This window comes from Suricata suricatta, chromosome X (assembly GCF_006229205.1).
Source record: "Suricata suricatta isolate VVHF042 chromosome X, meerkat_22Aug2017_6uvM2_HiC, whole genome shotgun sequence".
Classification (NCBI taxonomy): domain Eukaryota; kingdom Metazoa; phylum Chordata; class Mammalia; order Carnivora; family Herpestidae; genus Suricata; species Suricata suricatta.
The window spans coordinates 24,104,671-24,125,708 of record NC_043717.1 but is presented as its reverse complement, the minus strand read 5'-3'; the positions used below and the strand labels follow the sequence as shown (position 1 = coordinate 24,125,708).

At 44.2% G+C, this 21,038-nt stretch overlaps 2 protein-coding genes across 2 annotated transcripts in view; both read right to left on the bottom strand.

The window, feature by feature from the left end:
* Positions 1-349: 349 nt before the first annotated feature.
* MAGEB3 (MAGE family member B3) overlaps positions 350-21,038 on the bottom strand; it is a 23,292-nt gene continuing 2,603 nt past the window's right edge. The window contains exon 2 of the mRNA XM_029930232.1: positions 350-1,897. Coding sequence (XP_029786092.1) covers positions 798-1,868 — 1,071 coding nt within the window. The 5' untranslated portion in view covers positions 1,869-1,897 and the 3' untranslated portion in view covers positions 350-797. The remainder of the gene's footprint in view (positions 1,898-21,038) is intronic.
* On the bottom strand, positions 17,060-18,693 carry LOC115283818 (melanoma-associated antigen B2-like). Its single transcript, XM_029930231.1, has one exon. It carries the CDS (start codon positions 18,691-18,693, stop codon positions 17,677-17,679), a length of 1,017 nt encoding a protein of 338 aa, XP_029786091.1. The 3' UTR covers positions 17,060-17,676.

Genomic DNA, 21,038 nt, shown 5'->3' with positions numbered 1-21,038 from the left:
ATGGGGCTCGAACCTACAAAACTGTGAATTCATGACCTGAGCTGAAACTGAGTCAGATGCTTAACTGACTGAGCTACCCAGGCGCCCCTTGGCTGCCCTTCTTTCTAAACCACCTTGGCTTTCATTCATTTACCCACTGACAAAAATCTAGACCTTGCCTAGAGTTTGCCAAATGCCAGATAAGGTAACCCAGTGTGAGTGATGTTTCAGTGGAGTGTGCACTGGCTCCTCCAAACCCAGGGCAAAGCGTGCCAATCCAGGGGATTCTGGGAAACCATGACAAGGCAGCATACTCTTAGTTCTCTGAAACTCTGCGGAGACGCTGTAAATAAAACATCAAATCTGCACATATGATATTATTTAAAATTTTATAAAACAGAGTAAAAGGAATCAGAAAGCCAAATACAGACCATCTTACTCTCCTGTTCCATTTCTTGGTTCCATATAGTTTATTGCTTATGTTTCTTACCTTTTCAAGGAAATGCATATTTCAGTGCCATGTTACTTTGTACCAGAACACTAAATAAAATGGGAGTTTTCCCAGTTTGTTTTATGAAACAGCAACACTCTCTTGAACTGATAAGCAACAATAAGTGAGATCAATATAATTCATAAATTTAGACTATAATGCTAGTTAAGATTTCATTTCAAAGTAGTAACATTTGAAAAGTAGCAAAATCTCAAAATGCTGATAAATCTCCAAATTACCCAGACAGAACAAGAGCACAAAGGTATTCTACACTGTGTTCCCTCAGTCACGTCCAGGCCTCCACTACTTAGAACCCTGACTGCTCTATTCAGTCACAATATGAAGAATTGGCCTCGACTTCACTAGGTGTGGGAGGAGCTGCTGGACACTCGCTGGAACATTCACTGGCCGTGGCATCGGTCTCAGCCTGGAGTGCATCTGTGGCTTTGGCTCTCTCTTCCTCATCTCTCAAAGCTTCTTCATACCAAGGGTGGAAGGCACTGGGGACTGTACGATTAATTGTGGCCCAAAACTCTAGCACCTTCATCTTGCTGGTCTCGGCGTGGGATCGGGGGCCCCACAGGAACTCATAGCTTGCTGGATCACTGTTGGGCACCTGCCGGTACTCCAGGTACTTAAGCTTCACCAAATCTTGGGTGATGAGCTTCTTAGGTTCCCCAAATATGAAGTGCCTCTTCCCTGCATAGATTCTCATTTTATTCAGGAACTCCCAGATCTTCTCTTCGGCGGCACAGTTGCCCTGCAGGAAGATCACCCCCAGGAGATTCATCAGGAGGCCGGTCTTGGGAAAGCCTCTGCCACGGTGTATAGTCCCGTTGTTGGGGAGCTCCATTTTGCTGACAAGGATATAGGAATGGTTGGTAGGATCGACTTCTCTTATGTCAACACCAAAAACCACTTCCAAGCTGAAAGAGGCTCTTCTGAGGATCTCAACGAAGCGATTTTTATACTTTTTATTGATAAACTTCAGCATATCAGCTTTCATAATGCGCCTTTTCATTCTGTACATGTGCATTAGAAAAGACACCAAAACACTCGCTGTTTTGCTTATGGGGTCTTCTGCAGACTGCATAATGGAGACAGGGGGCTGGAAGGAACCTTGCTTTTTCTCAATCTGGCAGTCGGTGCCTTTGTATGATCTTGTTTGAGAAGCACCTTCAGTGGTGGCGGATAGGGCCCTCTGAGACCTTTTGAGAGCTCTACGTGAGCCAGCAGCAGGATTTCTCTGAGTAAGAACCTCAGAGGGAGGAGTGACCGAGGAGGGGAGTGCTTTTTCCTTGGCCACAGTGGCCTCAGCATCCCTCTGATGCTGGGTCCCACCTTGGGCTTGGTGGCGTTTCTCACGGGCGCGGAGCTTACTCTTCTGTCCCCGAGGCATGATGACTGTGGTCAGGGACAGCAGGTGATCTGGGCATGAGAGGAGAGAAGATGAGAAGGAGCACCTTCAGCAGGGAGAGATCACCTTGGCTTTAACCAAGGCTGCCTCTGCAGGTCCTGTGGGGGCGCTGCTCTAGGAAACCACAGGGCTTCTGGTATGACCAACCTGTCCTCTGAGAACCCTGTTGAAATAAAGTGAGCCTCAGGCTGCAGCCTGCCAGCCCTGCTTGGTACCCCACTAAGGGGCTGAGGGCAGTGGTGGGCAGGGCGAGTCCTTGCGAAAACTCCTCTAGTCTGGAGTATGGGGATGCTCCCAGTTCACAAGGCTGGGCCTGGGCCCCCTCTTTGGGGCTGCTCTAAACTGACATCTCAGACCAGATCCTCATCTTTTTGAGACCCCTCAAGGGGAACTAAAGGGGAATCTCAGCCCAGTACTGCCACCCACTGCTGACAGTTCTGTGGGAATCTGCTCTGTTCATTGGGATCCTCAGTTTTCATTTACTGTACTCACCTTGGCTCTAGGTAGGGCCTGGTACACCTTCCTCTGGTGATCTAATGTTTCTCCTGTCAAACAAAGGCTCTTACCAACCTGGTGCCATAAAAAATAAATGGATGGGTTCACATACACTTGACTTCCACACATGGGCTCCTCAGTGCTACAAGCAAAGAGGTGCTCTCTGTTGTCTCTTTTTTGGGGGGAGAGTGGTACCATCACTCTTTATTCAGGGTCCTCATTCTGATTCCTATGGAGCCCTGGGTCTCCTCCCTCTGCAGAAGTGAGGCCAGTAAGTCCAACACCCTCACTTCTCTGGGACTCTCCAGACAGAAATGAGCAGGGCAGGTTCCTCAGCCTAACAAATATTCAGGGTTTCCCAAGGGCTGAGAGAAAGGCAAGAATTCTTTATCTTATGACTTATTTTTAATTTACATCCAAGTTAGTTAACATATAGTGTAATAATAATTTCAGGAATAGAATTTAATGATATAACTCCCAGTGCTCATTCCAACAAGCAGCCTCCTCAATGCCCATCACCCATTTAGCCATTGCCCCCCACCCACAATCCCTCCAGCAACCCTCCGTTTGTTCTCTGTATTTAAGAGTCTCTTATGGTTTGTCTCCCTGTTTTTATATTATTTTTGCTTTCCTTCCCTTATGTTCATCTGTTTTGTATCTTAAATTCCACATATGGGTGAAATCATATATTTGTCTTTCTCTGACTCGCTTATCTCGCTTAGCATAATACACTCCAGTTCCATCCATGTTGCTGCAAATGGCAAGATTTCATTCTTTTTTTTTAATCAGAGAAGGGCCCGAATTTATGAGACTCACTTTTTAGAGTTGGTATTCCCTTTAGTCGTCCCTTAAGTCTACAGATAGGATTTAGGACTCCTGCTGCCAGTAGAAAGCAGGGATACTGCTTTCTATCACCATCTCTACTGGGAAAACTGCTGCCAATATACTGGTAGGACTTAGGCCTCCTGCCTTAGAGCAAATCCCTCAATTCCCTGAGCCACTAGAGGGGAAATTCAGGGACCTCCATATGGGATTACACTTGCCAAGAGCCTCCCAGAAGTAAGTTCTAGGGATGCTGTTTTCTCTAACTGGGGAGAGATCCCCTCATTAGCACTCAGGGACCTCACCTTAACTGCAGTTTGGGCCTAGGTACCCTCCATCTGCAGGATCCAGGCTACTCCCTTAGACAAAGGCCCTCCTTATCTGAGAGTTTCCAGGCAGAAAGTCTGATAAGTTTGCCAGGCCTCCCAGGGCCAAGGGCAGCACAGGGACCTAGTGGAACACCCTGTGTTATGGGTTGGGATGGTCCCCTCAGTCCCCACTCAAGGTCCTCACCTTGGCTCTAGGCCAGTACTGAGAATCCACCCTCAGCTGCCCAGTGGCCTCGCCTCCCCCACCCCCACCAAATGACTTCACTTCCTGAAAACTTTGGAGCAGAACCAAGGATGAATCATAACCAGCCACAACTGCTCAGGGCTGAAAGCAGGGGCGGGGCTCTGTGGGACCCCAGGGTTCTGGAGTAGGTGATCCCTAGTCCCGACTCAGGATCTTCATTTTGGTATCAAAGCCCGTCTACTAAATTCAGTTCACCAAACTCCAAATAAACAGTGTGTGTGTGTGTGTGTGTGTGTGTCTGAGAGAGAGAGAGAGAGAGAGAGAGAGAGAGAGAGAGAGCGAGCGAGCGCGAGCGAGAGTGATGGGGGTTAAGGATTAGGGTGGGGCGGTGGCAGTAGTCACGGCTTGCTAAATAAAACTACCCGTGCCTGGAGCCTCCCAGGACCAAAGGCAGGGGTACTGTTTTCTATGGCCATCTCTACTGGGAAAAAATCCCCTCATTAGCTACTCAGGACCCTCCCCTTTGACTCTAGTTACCCCCTAGGTTTCCTTGATCTGCGGAACCAGGGCTACTGTCTCAAACTGAGGCCTTCCTCCCTGAGACTTTCCATACAAAAGCCTAATGGTCTTGCCAGGACATTCCATTTCCGACCCCAGGGACAGTACTTGGTGGCACCACCTTTGTTACAAGAGGAGGAGTGGTACCTTCATTTTACATTCAGGTCCTCACCTTGACCGCAAGTAACTCCTGGGATGTAATTCATTCCTTCATGGAACAAATGCGGACCGCACCGGTTGAGGTCCGGTGATCCAAAGCAGAAGCGCAGACACATCATATCCGGCCATGGCCACCTGGGGCTCTGAGGGCTGACAGCAAAGTTCTATGCGGTCACAATGTTCTGAAGTCAATGATCTTTAGATCATCACCCAGCATCCTCACCTTGGTGTCCATGAGACCCTGGGACTCCTCCCCCTACTGACTGAAGTCTGCCAGCCCCAAAGCAAACCCTCACCTCTCCGAGTCCCTAGGGAGGAGTCAGGATGCCCCGCTGCTGACTACTTCTGCCTGGGACCCCATAGGCTTGAAAAGAAGGACCTTCACTCAGGTTGGAGTGGCCAAGATGTCTCCCTCTGTAGAACTGTGAGACCAGGCTCTTCCCTCTCTGAAACTCACCAGGCAGAAATGAGGCTTCTCAGGCTCATAGCTCTATCTGAGGCCTCTGAACGCTTAAGAATGGGGGCAGGGGTTTGTAAAGCTCCTTCATTTGTGGGTCCAGCGATGTCCTCTTTGCTAACTCAGGGACCTGATCTTGCTCCTGGTCAGTTGTGTGACTCGATCCTCCCTGACATTAGGTTACTCTGCTCAGATCAAGGACTGCTCCTTCCCGAGACCTCCCAGATGGAAGAGTGAGTCACACAAGGCTAGGGATGTTTGGGTCCTGAGAGACAGACAGCAGAGTTGAGTCTCTGTGGAATACCACCATCCTAGAGTCAGTGGTCTCTATATTCATCATCCAGGGTCCTCAACTTGATAGCTATCCAACCCAGGTGCTCCCCTTGTGAAGTGTGGCCACTCTCTTTAGGCTAAGAATTTGACTTTGCTAAAAACTATGGAAAGTTAAAGAGGTATGCCCACCCTGATTGCTCTGTCTAGGCATTCTAGGCCTGAAGGCTGGTGAGGCAGGTCTCCGAAGGACCGTCTATAAGGTGGGGTGGTTGTCTCCCCAATCTTCATTCATGGGAGTCCTGTCTCTCAAATTAAAGGATTCCTGGGCAACTCCACATCCATGCAAACTTGAGCAGTGTCCCTAACACAAACTTTGCAGGTTCCGGTCCCTGGCTTCATGTGAGATAGGGAAGCTGCGACCTAAGGCAGGGGATGCAGAACAGAGGGGTCCGTCAAAGAAAAATGACACTGATCTATCCCTCTTCTCAGTAGTCAGAGCAAGCCTCTTATGTGATTTGTTTTAACTGCTTTACTTCCCAATGGGAAGGAGTTGTCCAGGATGGTTTTGTGATTCCCCAATCTTGATGTTATTTGACACTGCGTATGTAGATAATTATACTGTTGCTGGACATTTTCTGCCTCTCCTCTGTGTTCATGCCTTTGATTTCCTGTGGTATTCTTAACTGCTTTGGTTATGTATTCCAATCCAGTTCTTTGGACACAGAATCCTTATTTTTACCCCCTGAGATACATTTTGGAGTATTAAGGTACACAAAGATTTCCTTTACGCAGAGAAGAGTGGAATGATCAGCGTGCATTCTAGAGGAATTCAGACCAGGAGTCTAGTCCCAGCCCTGTCACTTAGTAGCCCTGTGACCTCGGGTGCATTACCCAACTCCAAGACAAAGAAATCACAATCAACCAAAATGCTGCTTAGCAATGCTAGTTATGTAATACATCCTCATTCAAGGTTATAATATACAATGTGTTTGCGGGAGAGCCTTTCCCAGTTGGCTACAACTCAAAGCTCTCAAAATTTTTGCCAGTGACCAATATTTTCCCTAACTTCCAGCTGCCCTTCCATCTAAATCACCATTATTTTCATTCATTTAACCATCAGCAAAAATCTAGACCTTGCCTACAGTTTGCCAAATTACGTGAAAGATTCATTAATTGAGTAAAAGAGACCCTCTGGCTCCCTTAACCCAGAGCGAAGAGTGTCAGTCCAGTCCAGTGGGTTCTGAAGTCTCCACCTCAAAGAAGTATAACCCTTACTGCTCAGAAACTCCCTGGTGATATACACAGACCACCTAGTCTGTGCACTGTGTTCAGCTGCCCTGGGCAAGAGCAGAGACACCTTCCACTCCTATACCACCTGGAGATTTTCTCTGGTTTAGCCACCATCCCAAAGGACATGTTAAGGACCAATTCCCATCACAGGTTTAGTCTTTCATCTCCAAGGCCCTCCATGCAGATCTGAGCCCTGCTCACCACTCCCACAGCCTCATCTCACCCACTATGCAATCCTGCTTAAAATTATCCCTCATTGAAGGGTTTGCAATTTCCCAAGGCACCACACTGCCTTGCCTGAGGACTTTGACATTTGACTGCTTTCAACTCAAACCTCCTTCCCTCTTCAACCCCCTCCCCCTTTTTACTTGTTCTTTAGGTCATAGTGAATGTATTACCACCTCTTTTTATATGATAGCAGCATCCAGACTCTGAAACTAAATGGGCAGGGGCTAGAACTTACTGTTGCTGTTTTGAGGGTTTTTTTTTTTTAAGCATCCCCAGAGGATGCATGGATGGCTCAGTCTGTTAAGTGTCTGACTTCGGCTCAGGTCAGGCTCTCAAAGCTCCTGAGTCTAAGCCCTGCATCAGGCTTTCTGCTGTCAGTGCAGAGACAGCTTTGGATTCTCTGTCTCCCTTTCTCTCTGCCCCTCCCCTAAACTTTCTCTCTCTTTCTCCCTCTCTTTCCCTCTCTCTCTCTCTCTCTCTCAAAAATAAAACATTTAAAAATAAAAACAAACAGAAGCATCCCCAAGTAATAGCCTAAAGCCTTCCAAAGAGCTCATTCTCAATTAATGACTGGAAATAAGAGAGCTTGAGGTCTAGCTCGTCAACATTTAATTTCTCTTTTACATACTTGAATAATCTAAACAGGGGCACCTGGATGACTCAGTAGGTTGAGTGTCTGACTTCGGCTCAGGTCATGATCTCACAGTTTGTAGGTTTGAGCCCCATGTCGGGCTCTGTGCTAACAGCTAGCTCAGAGCCTGGAGCCCACTTCAGATTCTGTACCTCCCTCTCTCTCTGACCCTCCCGTGCTTGTGCTCTCTGTCTCTGAAAAATAAAAAATAAAAAAAATAAACAAACCAAGGTATAGACCTTTTACTTTTATAAAAATAAACATTAGAAGGAATTAGGCAAGCCAAGAATTGACAACCTTTAATTTATACTTTCTTCTCTTATTGATTAAATACTTACAAGTTCCTGCTGTATACTAGGCACTGTGCTGAGACTACAACTCCAAATAAGACAAAATATCTGCTTCTTCAAAAACTACTGTGGTGAGTGTGACTGACTGACATACCAGAAGCTGTGCATATTTAACGTATACATGGAGGTAAGTATACACCCGTGAACTACCACAATAATGTATGCCATAATCATATCCGTTACCTCCAATAGTCTTTTCCTGCCCACTTTATTATTCTGTAGGAGTACAATAACAATGAACATAAATTTACCCTCTCAGCAACTTTTTAAATATCCAGTATGACATTTTAAACTATAGACTCTATGCTATACGTTTCTAGGACTTACTCGCCTCATAGCACTGAAACTCTGTACCCTTTGACCAACACCTCTCCAATACCAGTCTTCCCAGTACCTGGCAACCACCACACTATTCTGCTTTTATCAGTTTGACTATTTTAGATTCCTTACATAACATTTATCTGTCCTTTTGTTTCCGGCTTATTCCACTTAATGTCTTCCGGGTTCATCTCTGTTGTTGCAAATGGCAAGGTTTCCTTCTTTTTCAGCTGAATAATACCCCATTGTATACATATGCCATATTTTCTTTATCCATTCATTTATTAATGAACATTTAAGCTGCATCTATGTCTTGGTATTGTGAATAATGCTACAATGAACTGCAGATAGCTCTTCAAGATCCTGATTTCAATTCCTTTTGACATATACACAGAAATAGAATTGCTGGATCATTTAATAGCTCTATTTTTAATTTTCTGAGGAACCGCCATACTGCTCCCTAATGGCTGCACCAATTTACATTCACATCAATGGTGTAAAAGTGTTGTCCTTCCCAAATACTTGTATTTAACCAGCTTAGTCTCTACTTGGGGAGAGAACAAGATGATAAACATTTTAATTGTCGTGCTAAGAACACAGTGTGAGAACTACTCTCTTAAACCAATTTTTAAGGGCACAATGAAATACTGTAAAATATAAGCACAATGGTTTGCAGATCTCTAGAAGTTATTCATCTTGCATAAGTGAAACTATACCAGTTCAACAACTTCTTATTTTTCCCTAACCCCCAACCCCTGGCAACCACCATGCTACTCTGTGTTTCTATGTGTTTGGCTATTTTGGATAACTCATATAAATGGAATTGTGCAGTATTTATCCTTCTGTGACTTGCTTATTTCATTTAGAATAATGTTCCCCAGATTCATCCATGTTGTCCCAAGTAATAGCATTTCCTTCATTTTTAAGGCTAAATAATATTCCACTATATGTATACACCACGTTTTCTTTATCTATTTATCTACCGATGGACATTTGGGTTGTTTCCACATCTTGGATATTATGAATAATGGTATAATGAACATAGAAATGCAGGTATCTCTTTAAGATACTGACTTCATTTTCTTTGGGTATATACTCAGAAGTGGGATCGCTGAATCATGGGGTAGTTCTAATTTTACTTTTCTAAGGAACCTCCAAACAGTCTCTCCATAATGCCTCTACTGATTTACATTCCCACTAACAGTGCACAAGGGCTCCCTTTTCTCCTCACTCTCACCAACATTTGTTATTTCTTGTCTTTTTCATAGTAGGCATCCTAACAAGTAGGAGGTGGTATCTTGTGGTTTTGATTTCCATTTCCCTGTGATTAATGGTGTTGAGCACCTTTCATATACCTATTGGCCATTTGTGTGTCTTCTTTGGAAAAATATTCAAGTTCTTTACTAATTTCTAAAATGCAGTTATTTGTTCGCTATTAAGTTGTATGGATTCCTTATATAATGTAGATATTAATTCACCCCTTAGATATATGGTTTGCTAACACTTTCTCTCTCTCTCCACATACTGCCTTTTCATTTTTCCATTGCTCTATAGATGCCTTTCAGTTTGATGGAGTCCCACTTGTTCAAATTTTTGCTGTCTTGCCTATGTTTCTGTTGTCATATTTAAAAAATCTTTGCCAAGAAGAAGTCAAACTTTCACTTTTTGCAGATGACATGATACTCTACATGGAAAACCCGATCAACTCCACCAGAAGCCTTCTAGAATTGATCAATGAATTCAGTAAAGTTGCAGGGTACAAAATCAATGTACAGAAATCGGTTGCATTTCCATATACCAATAATGAAGCAACAGAAAGAGAAATCAAGAAACTGATCCCATTCACAATTGCACGAAAAACCATAAAATACCTAGGAATAAACCTAACCAAGGATGTAAAAGACCTATATGATGTAAACTACAGAAAACTTATGAAAGAAATTGAAGAAGACACCAAGAAATGGAAAAACATTCCATGCTCATGGATTGGAAGAATAAACATTAGGAAAATGTCATTATTACCCAAAGCAATCTACACATTCAATGCAGTCCCCATCAAAATTGCACCAGCATTCTTGTCAAAGCTAGAACTATCCTAAAATTTGTATGGAACCACAAAAGACTCCGAATAGCCAAAGTAATATTGAAGAAGAAAACCAAAATGGGAGGCATCACAATCCCAGACTTTAGCCTCTACTACAAAGCTGTCATCATTAAGACAGTATGGTATTGGCACAAAAACAGACACATAGACCAAGGAAATAGAAAATAGAACCCAGAACTGGGCCCACAAATGTACGGCCAATTAATCTTTGACAAAGCAGGAAGGAGTATCCAATGGAAAAAAGACTGCCTCTTTAGCAGGTGGTGCTGGGAGAACTGACAGCAACATGCAAAAGAACGAAACTAAATGTTTCTTGCACCATACACAAAAATAAACTCAAAATGGATGAAGGACCTGAATGTGAGACAGGAAACCATCAAAACCCTAGAGGAGAAAGTAGGAAACAGCCTCCTTGACCTCAACTGCAGCAATTTCCTACTCGACACATCCCCAAAGGCAAGGGAAATGAAAGCAAAAATGAACTATTGGGACCCCATTAAGATAAAAAGCTTCTACACTGCAAAGGAAACAATCAAGAAAACCAATATGCAACCAATGGAATGGGAAAAGATAGTTGCAAATGACATATCAGATAAAGAGCTAGTATCCAAAATCTACAAGGAATTCACCAAACTCCACCCCCGAAAAATGAGTAATCCAGTGAAGAAATGGGCAAAAGACACGAACAGACACTTCTCCAAAGAGGACATCCAGATGGCCAACAGACACATGAAGCGATGCTCAGCGTCACTCATCATCAGGGAAATATAAATAAAAACCACACTGAGATACCACCTCACACCAGTCAGAGTGGCTAAAATGAACAAATCAAGAGACTATAGATGCTGGTGAGGATGTAGAGAAACGGGCCCCCTCCTACCCTGTTGGTGGGAATGTAAACTGGTATAGCCACTCTGGAAAACTATGGAGGTTCCTCAAAAATCTATCAATATAACTCCCCTATGACCCAGCAATATCACTGCTGGGGATTTACCCAAGGGATACAGAAGTGTTGATGCATAGGGGCACATGTACCCCAATGTTCATAGCAGCACTGTCAACAATAGCCAAATCATGGAAACAGCCTAAATGTTCATCACCTGATGAGTGGATCAAGAAGATGTGCTATACGCTTTCGCCCCGGAGGCTGGTGAGGTGAGCGCTGCGTTCCCGGCCAGGTCTTGGGGCTTCCGCGGGTGTGCCATTGGCCCTCACACTACCCCCCACCATGGGTACCACAGCTCCATTGCCCAAAAGCTTCTGCAAGGAGCAAAGTTGGAAGGAAATTGGACATTTGACCTGGGAATTCATAGCAAAATTTAAAAGTTGCTATTTCTTCAGAATGCATTAAAATTTATTTAAATTAAAAAAAAAAGATGTGCTATATATATATACAATGGAGTACTACATGGCAATGAGAAAGAATGAAATATGGCCATTTGTAGCAATGTGGATGGACCTCAAGGGTGTCATGTTAAGTGAAATAAGTCAGGTGGAGAAGAACAGATTCCATGTGTTTTCACTCATAGGTCTAACAGGAGAAACCTAATGGAGGACCATGGGGGAGGGGGAGGGGGAGGGGGAAAGAGAGTTGGGGAGAGAAAAAGATGCAAATCATGAGAGACTATTGAATACTGAAAACGAACCAAGGACTGAAAGGGGAGGGGATGGGGGGAAGGAGGGCGGTGGTAATGGAGGAGGGCACCTGTGGGGAAGACCACTGGGTGTTAAATGGACATAATTTGACATAATTTGATATAAACTATTAAAAAATAAATAATTTCAAATGACAAAAAAAAATATTTGCCAAGATGAATGTCAAGGAGATTTTTCCCTTTGGTTTTTTTTTTCCTAGGAATTTTATGGTTTTCAAACTCATTTTTAAGTCTTTAATCCATTTTTCATTAATTTTGGGTTATCACATAGGTAGCATCCAACACCCTTTATTGAAGAGACTATCCTTTCCCCACTGCGTATTTTTTGGTGGCCTTGTCAAAGATCACTTGACAATTTATGCATGGGTTTATTTCTGGGCTCTATTCTGTTCCAATGGTGTGTGTCTGTTTTTATACTAGTATAACACTGTTATGATTAATATAATTTTGTAATATATTTGAAACTCAAGAAGTCTGATGCCTCTATCTCTGTTCCTCTTTCTCAGCATTACTTTAGTATTCAGGGCTTCTTGTGGTTTCAGATGAATTTCCAGGTTTTATTTTTCTATTTCTGTGAAAAATTCCATTGGAACTATGGTAGGTATTGCACTAAATTTGTAGATCACTTGGAGTGGTATGAATATGTAAAAAAAAATTAATTCTTTCAACCAGTGAACATTGTATATTTTTCCTTTAATTTATTATTCTTCAACTTCTTCCATCAATGTCTTATTGTTTTCAGTGTATAGATCTTTTTTCATCCTTGGTTAAACTTATTCCTATTTTATTTTTGACACAATTTTATTTTTTAATTTGTTTAATATTTTTTATTTTTAGAGAGAATGTGTGTTTGAGTGAGGGAGAGAGGCAGGCGCAAAGAGAGAGAGAGAGATATAATAAAAAAGAGAAAGAAAGAGAGGGAATCTCAAATAGGCTCCAGACTCAACAAGGAGCGCATTGCACTACTCCATCCCACAAACCTAGGATCATGACCTGAGCCAAAATCAAGGGTCACACCAGTCAAATGACTGAGCCACCCAGGTGCCCCAGCACTATTTTAAATAAAATTGTTTTCTTAATTTTTGTGTGTGTGTTGATTTTTTGCCCTGCAATTGAATACATTTATTAGTTTTAACAGTTTTTTGGGTGCATGGGATTTTAACCTAATCTCCCCTCACCCCCAACACACAGAGAAGAGTCACAATCTTTCTTAGGGCTGAGTTGTACCAACTTGAGGGAGGGGTTGATCCCAGTAAAGTCTAATTATTTTTCTTACCCATTTCAAGCACAGCTTATTTCAGTTTTATGCTCACATATATAGTATTGCAACTTCTTAATTAGATTCTGGACCTTTCATAAAGGTATTTTGTTACTTATATTATTGTCAGTTCTGTACTTCTGTGGGTAAATACGGGCAGGAAATTCTTATTCTACCATCTTGCTGATACCACTCAGACAAAACCTCTTATCTCTTGATCCCAACAATTCTAATACAGGGTTCATTCACATTTGCAAGACAATCCATGTGACAAGGGACAATAACGTGACAAGCTATTTTGCTCTCACCAAGAAAAGAGATGCAAGGATTTTTTTTAATTTGTTGTACAAAATACCAAAGCGTTTATATACTGACCAACAGCAATACCTGTGTGATATGTATTATTCATAAACACAGATACTGAAATCAAATAAACCTTCTATTACAAGAACTGTATTTTTAGAGTGCTAAAATGAAACCCCAAAATAAAAACAGATAAATCTCCCACTCAAGCAAAGCAAGGACAAAAAGAAGACCTACAATGTGTCCCCTCCATTTCCACCTAGGTGCTTCACTACTTAGAATGCTGATCTCTCTTTTCCATCATAAGATGACAAATCTCCCCCTCCCCCTCCCCCAGACTTCACTAGATGTGGGAGGCACTGCTGGTTCTCGGCCCTGGCACACTTGCTGGCCATGGCAGTAGTGCCATGCTTGGCTGCAATTTTGGCTCAGGTTCTTTCTTTCTCACCTCTCAAAGCCTCTTATTTATTTATTTATTTATTTATTTATTTATTTATTTTTGAGAGAGAGAGCAAGCAAGAGAGCATGAGAGCCCACGCTCGAGAGAGCAAGAACGTGCATGAATGGGAAGGGCAGAGGAAAAGGTACAGAGAGGATGGCAATCAGGCTCCACACCATCAGTGTAGAGTTGGACACTGGACTCAATCCCACGGGCCATGGGATCATGACCCCAGCTGAAACCAAGAGTCAGATGCTTAAGTGACTGAGCCACCCATGCACCCCTCAAAGCCTAAAGAGGCTTTCCCACATGCAAAGGAATTCAGGACCTCCCAGGGCTGCCAGCAGGAACTGGACTCTATGAGCCACCAGTGTTCTGGGTAGATGCTTCCTTCATTCCTTTTTTAATGTTTATTTTTGAGAGACAGAGATAGAGCACGAGCAAAGGAGGGGCAGAGAGAGAGGGAGACACAGAATCCGAAGCAGGCTCCAGGCTCTGAGCTGTGAGCTGAGTCTGATGCGGGGCTCAGACCCACGAACTCTGAGATCATGACCTGAGCCAAAGTCCCACGCTTAACTGACTGAGCCACCCAGGTGCCCCTCCCCTTCATTCCTTTTAAGGGAACTCACATTTATATCTGACAACTCCCTCTACTGACCTGAGATTGCCTTCCTCGGGCCAAAGCTCTCAAGTCCCTGACAACTGTGATGAAAAAGTGAGGAGTTTCGCAGCCTGCCAGCTCTGCCTGGAATCTTTCAGTTCTCAGAGAAAGCAGGGGCTGGTTTCTCTGTAACACCAGTACTCTGGAATGTTGCTTTCCCCCTTCCCCAGTCCTGACTCATGGGTGTCCTCCTAGAGGCCCTTGTCACTTCCAATAAAGGCTTCTTGGGAAACGTCACATCCCTGAAAATTCTGGAACAGTTTCCCTCCTCCAAACCTTGCAGAGAATAAGTCCTTGTCCTAGGGGTGAGGTGAGACAGGAAATTCTCAGCACCAATCAGGGGACCCAGGTAAGTGGTTGTAGGAAAAATAAAATATGTTGGTCTATTCCTTCTCTTTCTTGTACAGGTTTAAGGTCTCATGTAACCTCTGTTCTCACAGATTTGCTGTTTCTAGGGAAGAGGCTGACTCAAATCTTTTGAGTCCCTGATCTTTTAAGGTAATCTGAAAACACATATGATGATCCTATCACCTGCAAATATCATCTCTTTTTTTCCCTTATTCATACCCCACATTGAGTTTAGTACTAGTATTGCTCTAGTATGTCATAATATATCTGGTTTGGAGTGGCTGCTTGCCTCATTCCTCATACAGGGTTCTTACCTTGACACTGTCATGGTTTGGATTCCACTTAAGAGCCAGCCTATAAAACCAAGGCCCTCATATCCTTGATTCCCTCCAGGGAGAAGCTGGAGGTAGGGGGCATGTGAGCCTGCCAGCTCTGGCCTGTGCCTCCTAGGCTAACAGCAGAGAAGGGATTAGGTGTAGCCCTGTCACTTGGGGGTTGGGTGATCCCCATGTCCACACACAGCATCTTCACTTTAACCCTGTACCCTTTCTGGGACTCCACCCTCTCTGCTAATCTGAAGATACAGACATCAGACAAAGGCCTCACCTTTCTGGGACCAGAGTTCAAAGTCAGTGTTAGCCACAAGCAGCCACGACTCTTCTGGACTCACAGAGCTCACAAGTGGGAAAGGATTTTATGGATCCTACTGTTCTGGCTAGGTCCTTCCATTGTCCTCATTAAGGTTTATCTCCATCACTTTTATGAGAGATCAATACCCCTTCCTCTAGTAATAGGAGAACTTGGCTCTTAGACCAAGGTTCTTATGCCAGTGAGAAGCCTGCAGAATAAGGGAGAGTATGCTCAACCTGACAATGGTGTCTGAGACCCTCTGTGTTCATGAACAGATGGAACTGAAGTCCCTGGCATTCCCTATTCTCTGGAGCACTGATCTCCCCAGTCCTCTTACTTGGGGCCCTCGCCTTGGTTTCTGTCTCTTGAATTTAAGGCTTACTTGGAAATTTCCCATCTCTGCAAACTCTGGAGCCATTACTGCTTTGCAAACCTTGCAGAGAATGCAACTGGCCTGGGAATGATGTGAAATGAGCAAGCGGGGGCACAAGGCAGGAGTCCCAGGACAAGTGATGGGCTGTCACGGGAAAACACACAATGATCTATTCCTTCTGTTTATCAGCCTGATGAAGATTCTCATGTAACTTCGTTCTGCTAGGTTTCCTTTCTACTGGTAAGAGAATGTCCAGGCTAATTTTGAGAGCTCCTGATCTTTTGAGATTACTTAGCATTGCAAATGTGGATGGTCATACGGTCACCTAATACTGTTATTTACTTATTTATACCTCTTAATTATTCTGGCATTCTTTCTGCTGTGGTTATATATTCCAGTCCAACAGTTTGGACATGAGGCCATTCTTTTTTACACCTAAGATGAATTTTGAAGTACTGAAAAGAAAACTGAAATAAGAAACACAGGTTGAGTGTCAGGGTGCGAGGAGTAAAACAGTGTGGGCTCTGAAGTAATGCTGACCAGGAGCCTAGGCCCAGCCTTGTCATTTACTAGCCGTATGCATTTTGGCACACTGCCAAACTCTAATTCTATGAGCTTCAGGCTCTCCTCTGTGAAGACTGGTCTTGCAGGACTGGTGGAGTTGTGTGTCGTGTATGGAAAACGTTTGTACTGGGACACTGGGAAATGGCAGGTATTACTAGGATGATCTTGACCTCAGACATTACCATCTACGCAGCTGAATTTTGTTTCGTTTCACATCTAAGACATGTCAGAAAATATGCAGTGCTCTGGCCAAGAAAAACCACCTAATCAGCCAAAATTCTGCTTAGGAATGAAAACTAAATAGTATGTTCTCTCTGCCCCCTCTTTATCAAGCTTTTCACTTGTTCTTTATTTTAATGTTTGTTTTTGAGGGAGAGACAGATACAGAGTGTCAGTGGGGTGAGGGGCGGGCAGAGCTAGAGAGGTAGACACAAAATCCAAAGGAGGCTCCAGGCTCTGAGCTGTCAGCACAGGGACCAATGTGGGGACTGAACCCGCAAACCACAAGATCATGACCTGAGCCCAAATCAGATGCTGAAGTGAATGAGCCACCCAGGTGCCCCTTCACTTGTTCTTTATGGAGTACTACTATTTCACCTTCTTCCATAATGACAGCTGCTCCTATCATCTGTAATCGCATGGGCAATGGCTGGGTGTTCTCTTACTAAACATCCCTAGTACAAGGATGAAGACTCCCCAAGAGCAGATACTCACTGTGTAAAATAAAAGACACGAATTAAGAGGTTTGATTCATTATGATTATATATTATCGAACATTCTTGATAAACAAATACAGGTATATGTCTTAAATTTAGAAAAAGACTAACTAGAGTAAGGCAAACCAAGAATTAACAAATTATTACTATATCTATGTACCTATCTATGTATATGTATAAACTACGTATCTATGTACCTATGTATCTATTCATCTACTTCTGTATCTATGTATCTAGGTATGTGTCTAGATATATGTGTATGTATGTATGTATGTATCTATCTTCTCATTCCAACTACTTTAGTGTGGAATTCTTTGTTTCCAAGGATATTCCTATCTTAAAGCCAGGTTATCTTGCTCTGGATCACAAAAGTGATTTAAGGATCTCCCACTGTTTTGCAAAAACAACAACAACAACAAAACCTCTTACTCCTAAACCTGAAAAACAGAAATAAATGTGTTATCTGTGTCATTCATAAACTTATATTCTGAATCTAAATAAACTTTCTATTGAAAGGAACAGTGCCTGAAAAATATATTTAAAAAGAAAGATAATAAACAAGTTATCTGCGCCTATGAGAAACACTACTTAACAGGTCTTCTTACAACAAAGCTAAGAATCTGTCTCAGCCCTCTCTAGGGAGGACTAGCGGCCAGATGTGGCCTGTGAATGTACAGTGGCCTTGGCATTAGAGGTCTCCTTGGTTGCAGCTGTGGCTTGGGCTCTCTCTTCCTCTTCTCGCAGAGCCTCTTCATATTGGGGCGGGAAAGCACTGGGGGTGGTATTGTAGATCTTGGCCAAAAACTCCAGGACTTTCATTTTGCTGATTTCAGCATGGGCTTTGGGGCCCCACAGGAACTCATAGCGTGGAGGATCGCTGCCGGGCACCTGGCGGTACTCCAGGTACTTTTCTCGCACCAAATCCTGGGTGATGAGCTTCCTTGGTTCCCCGAAGATCAAGTGGCTCTTTCCATCATAGATGCCCAAAATATTCAGGAATTCCCAGATATGCTCCTCAGGGGTGCATTTGCCATTCAAGAAGATGACACCCAGGAGAGGCATGAGAATCCCACTCTTAGGAAAGCCCCATAGATTGGTCAGAGTTCCATGATCAGTGAAGTCAAAGTTGTTGACAAGGTTATAGGAGTTACTGCCAGGCTTGATTTCCTTTAATTCGAGGCCAAAGACCAGCTCCGTGTGCTCAGAGGCTTTCTTGAGGAGCTCAGCAAACTGCTCCCTGTTCCTTTTGTGGACGACCTTCATCATGTCTATCTTTTTAATGGGCTCCTTCAATTTAAACTTATACAGCATGAATTGTACCAACATCTCCACCCTCCAGTCTAGAGGAGCTTTTTGAGCTTCCTCAGTGGAAGTTGAGGCCAGGGAGGAATTTTCACTTTCCTGAACCTGGCTCTTGGCACCTGATTTAGATCTTCGCCGTGAAACATGTGCTTTGGTGGTGGCTGGGGCTTTTTGAGGCTCCTGAGAAGTGCCAGAAATAGGGGAGCTTGAGGAAGCACCCCCATGAACAGGAGAGGAGGAAGGAATGGTCTCGTCTTCCTCTGCTGTACTGGCCAGAGCACTATTAAGACCCTGGGTCTCGCCTCTGTTAAGGCAGCGTTTCTCACGAGCACGGAGCTTACTCTTCTGACCACGAGGCATAATGGCTGTGATCAGGGATAGCAGGCAAGGGTGTGAGCCAGTGGAGAGGTGACTTGGGCAACTGCAGAAGTGAGAATAAGATGATGTTATCACCTCCAACAGGTAGTTCCACTTTGGCTTTATCAAAGGCTACCTCAACAGGGTTCTTGAGGACACTTCTCTAGGACCCCACAAAGGCTCCTATTCTCTTGGTCACCCTGTCCCCTAAGAATCCTATAGAGGAACCACAGAACCCTTCAAGTGAGTCTTATTTGCATCCTACTAGCCCTGCCTTGGGTTTACTCTGGTGAGAGCAGGTGTTTGCAGTAAGGGCCACAGTGTTCTGGCATGTTGGGTCCTCACCATTTGTCTTTCGTATTATCATGTCAAGTCTTGGAAAGCTGGGGCACCCTTCCCTCTGCTACTTGAAAGTTGACACCTCAAAGCCCCCAGGGACCCAGGAGAAGTTAGTGAAGGGGCGCCTCAGTCTACTTCCCTGCCCAGGGCTGAGAGCTCAGTAGAGTCCACTCTGTCCTGAGTTCACTGGGATCCTCAGCCTTCATTTAAGGTCTTCGCTTTGGCTCTTTAAAAAGTTGAGAACCACTCCCCCTTGTTAACTTTGGTTGTACCTTTAGACTAGGAATATCACCACCTTTAGACCTGATATAAAGAAATGAACGGGATGCTTAACCTGAGAGCCCTCCCTTGAGGCTTTTTGGGCTAAAATCAAAGGGTTAAGATGGATGCTTTGATGTCCCCTCTATTCAGGACTGGATGATCTCTAGAGTGCTCACTCAGGTTCCTCAGTTTGGCTCCTGGTAGAGAACCTCCACTTTTTCTTAAATTAATGCCTATGTCCTCATATTAAGAGCATAAGTCCCAAGAGGAAGAAGTGAAGACAATTTTAATTGACCAAATGTGGTCTCCCAAGAATAAAAGCTACTGCAGGCAGGTTGATGTCTTGTGGTAGGTGATCCTCCACAGGATCCCAACTCAAGGTCTAAATCTGATTCACAAAAGGGTCTAAGATTTCTCCCTCTGCTGGTCTAGAACCACTCTCCTTGGACCAAGACCCTCACTTTTCTGTTACCAAGGAGTGGAAACTGATGAGCGGTTCATCTAACATCTATCCTGGAGGTCTCCCAGATGTGATGATAGACAAGACTTTTTTTATTTATTGCTTTTGCAAGAGGGAGTTAGAAGGAGGAGAGGTACAGGGAGAGGGAGAGGGAGAGGGAAAGAGAGAGAGAGAGAGGGAAAGAGAGAGAGAGAGAGGGAAAGAGAAAGAGAGAGAGAGAGAGAGAGAGAGAGAGAGAGAGAGAGTGCGAGCGAGCGAGCGAGAGCAACAAAGGACAGAGAGAAAAAAAATCCAAGCAAGATCTGGGCCATCAGTGCAGAAGACCATGCAGGGCTTAAACTGATGAACCATGACATATGGTATAACCCCAAATCCTCCCTTTGCTGGCCTGAGGCTTTCCCCTTTTGTTTTTTAATTTTTTTAATGTTTACCTAATTTTGAGAGAGAGTGACAGAGCAGAAATGGTGGAAAAGCAGAGAGAGGGAGACACACTCTCTGAAGCAGACTCCAGGCTCTGAGCTGTCAGCACAGAGCCAGATGTGGGGCTCAAACCCACCAACCGCAATATCATTACCTGAGTTGAAGTCAGACCCTTAACCAACTGAGCCACCCAGGCACCCCTTGAGGGTTTCCCCTTTAACCTGGTTCCTCGCCTCCCTGAGATGTCCAGGGTAGAAGTGAGTGTAATGTATCATGTCACGATGCACAAGTTTCCCAAGTGTGAAAATAGGGCTTAGGCTTTATGTGGCCCCCTTCTTTCCTAGAGGGATCCCCCATCGTCACTCAGCATCACAGCCTTGATTCCTGTTTGGGAACTGGGTTATTTCTGCTAAATGGGGCTTACTCTTTATATCAAGACCCTGACTTCCCTAGATCACCTCCATAGAAAATGAGGGGGCACCTGAGCTAGCCAGCTCTGCCTCGGGCCTCCTTTGTTGAGTTTGCAAGCTGTCGGGTATAACCTTGAATCTCCTTAGCTGCTAGAAGGGAAGGTAGCTCTCTCTGCATCTGTCTAGCCAGCTTGAAGCCTCCCAGAGCTGAGTGCAGTGGTGCTTCTCAGGGTGGCCCCCTCTGTTGGATAAAGGTCCAGGGTGCCTGGGTGGCTCAGTCGGTTAAGCCTCCGGCTTCGGCTCAGGTCAGATCTCACGGTCGTGGGTTCGAGCCCCGCATCGGGCTCTGTGCTGACAGCTAGCTCAGAGCCTGGAGCCTGCTTCCAGTTCTGTGTCTCCTTCTCTCTCTGCCCCTCCCCCTCTCATGCTCTGTCTCTCTCAGTATCAAAAATAAATAA

Bases quoted from the DNA above. Each gene is read 5' to 3' on its own strand.
- LOC115283818 (XM_029930231.1), bottom strand. From the start codon at position 18,693: ATGCCTCGTGGTCAGAAGAGTAAGCTCCGTGCTCGTGAGAAACGCTGC.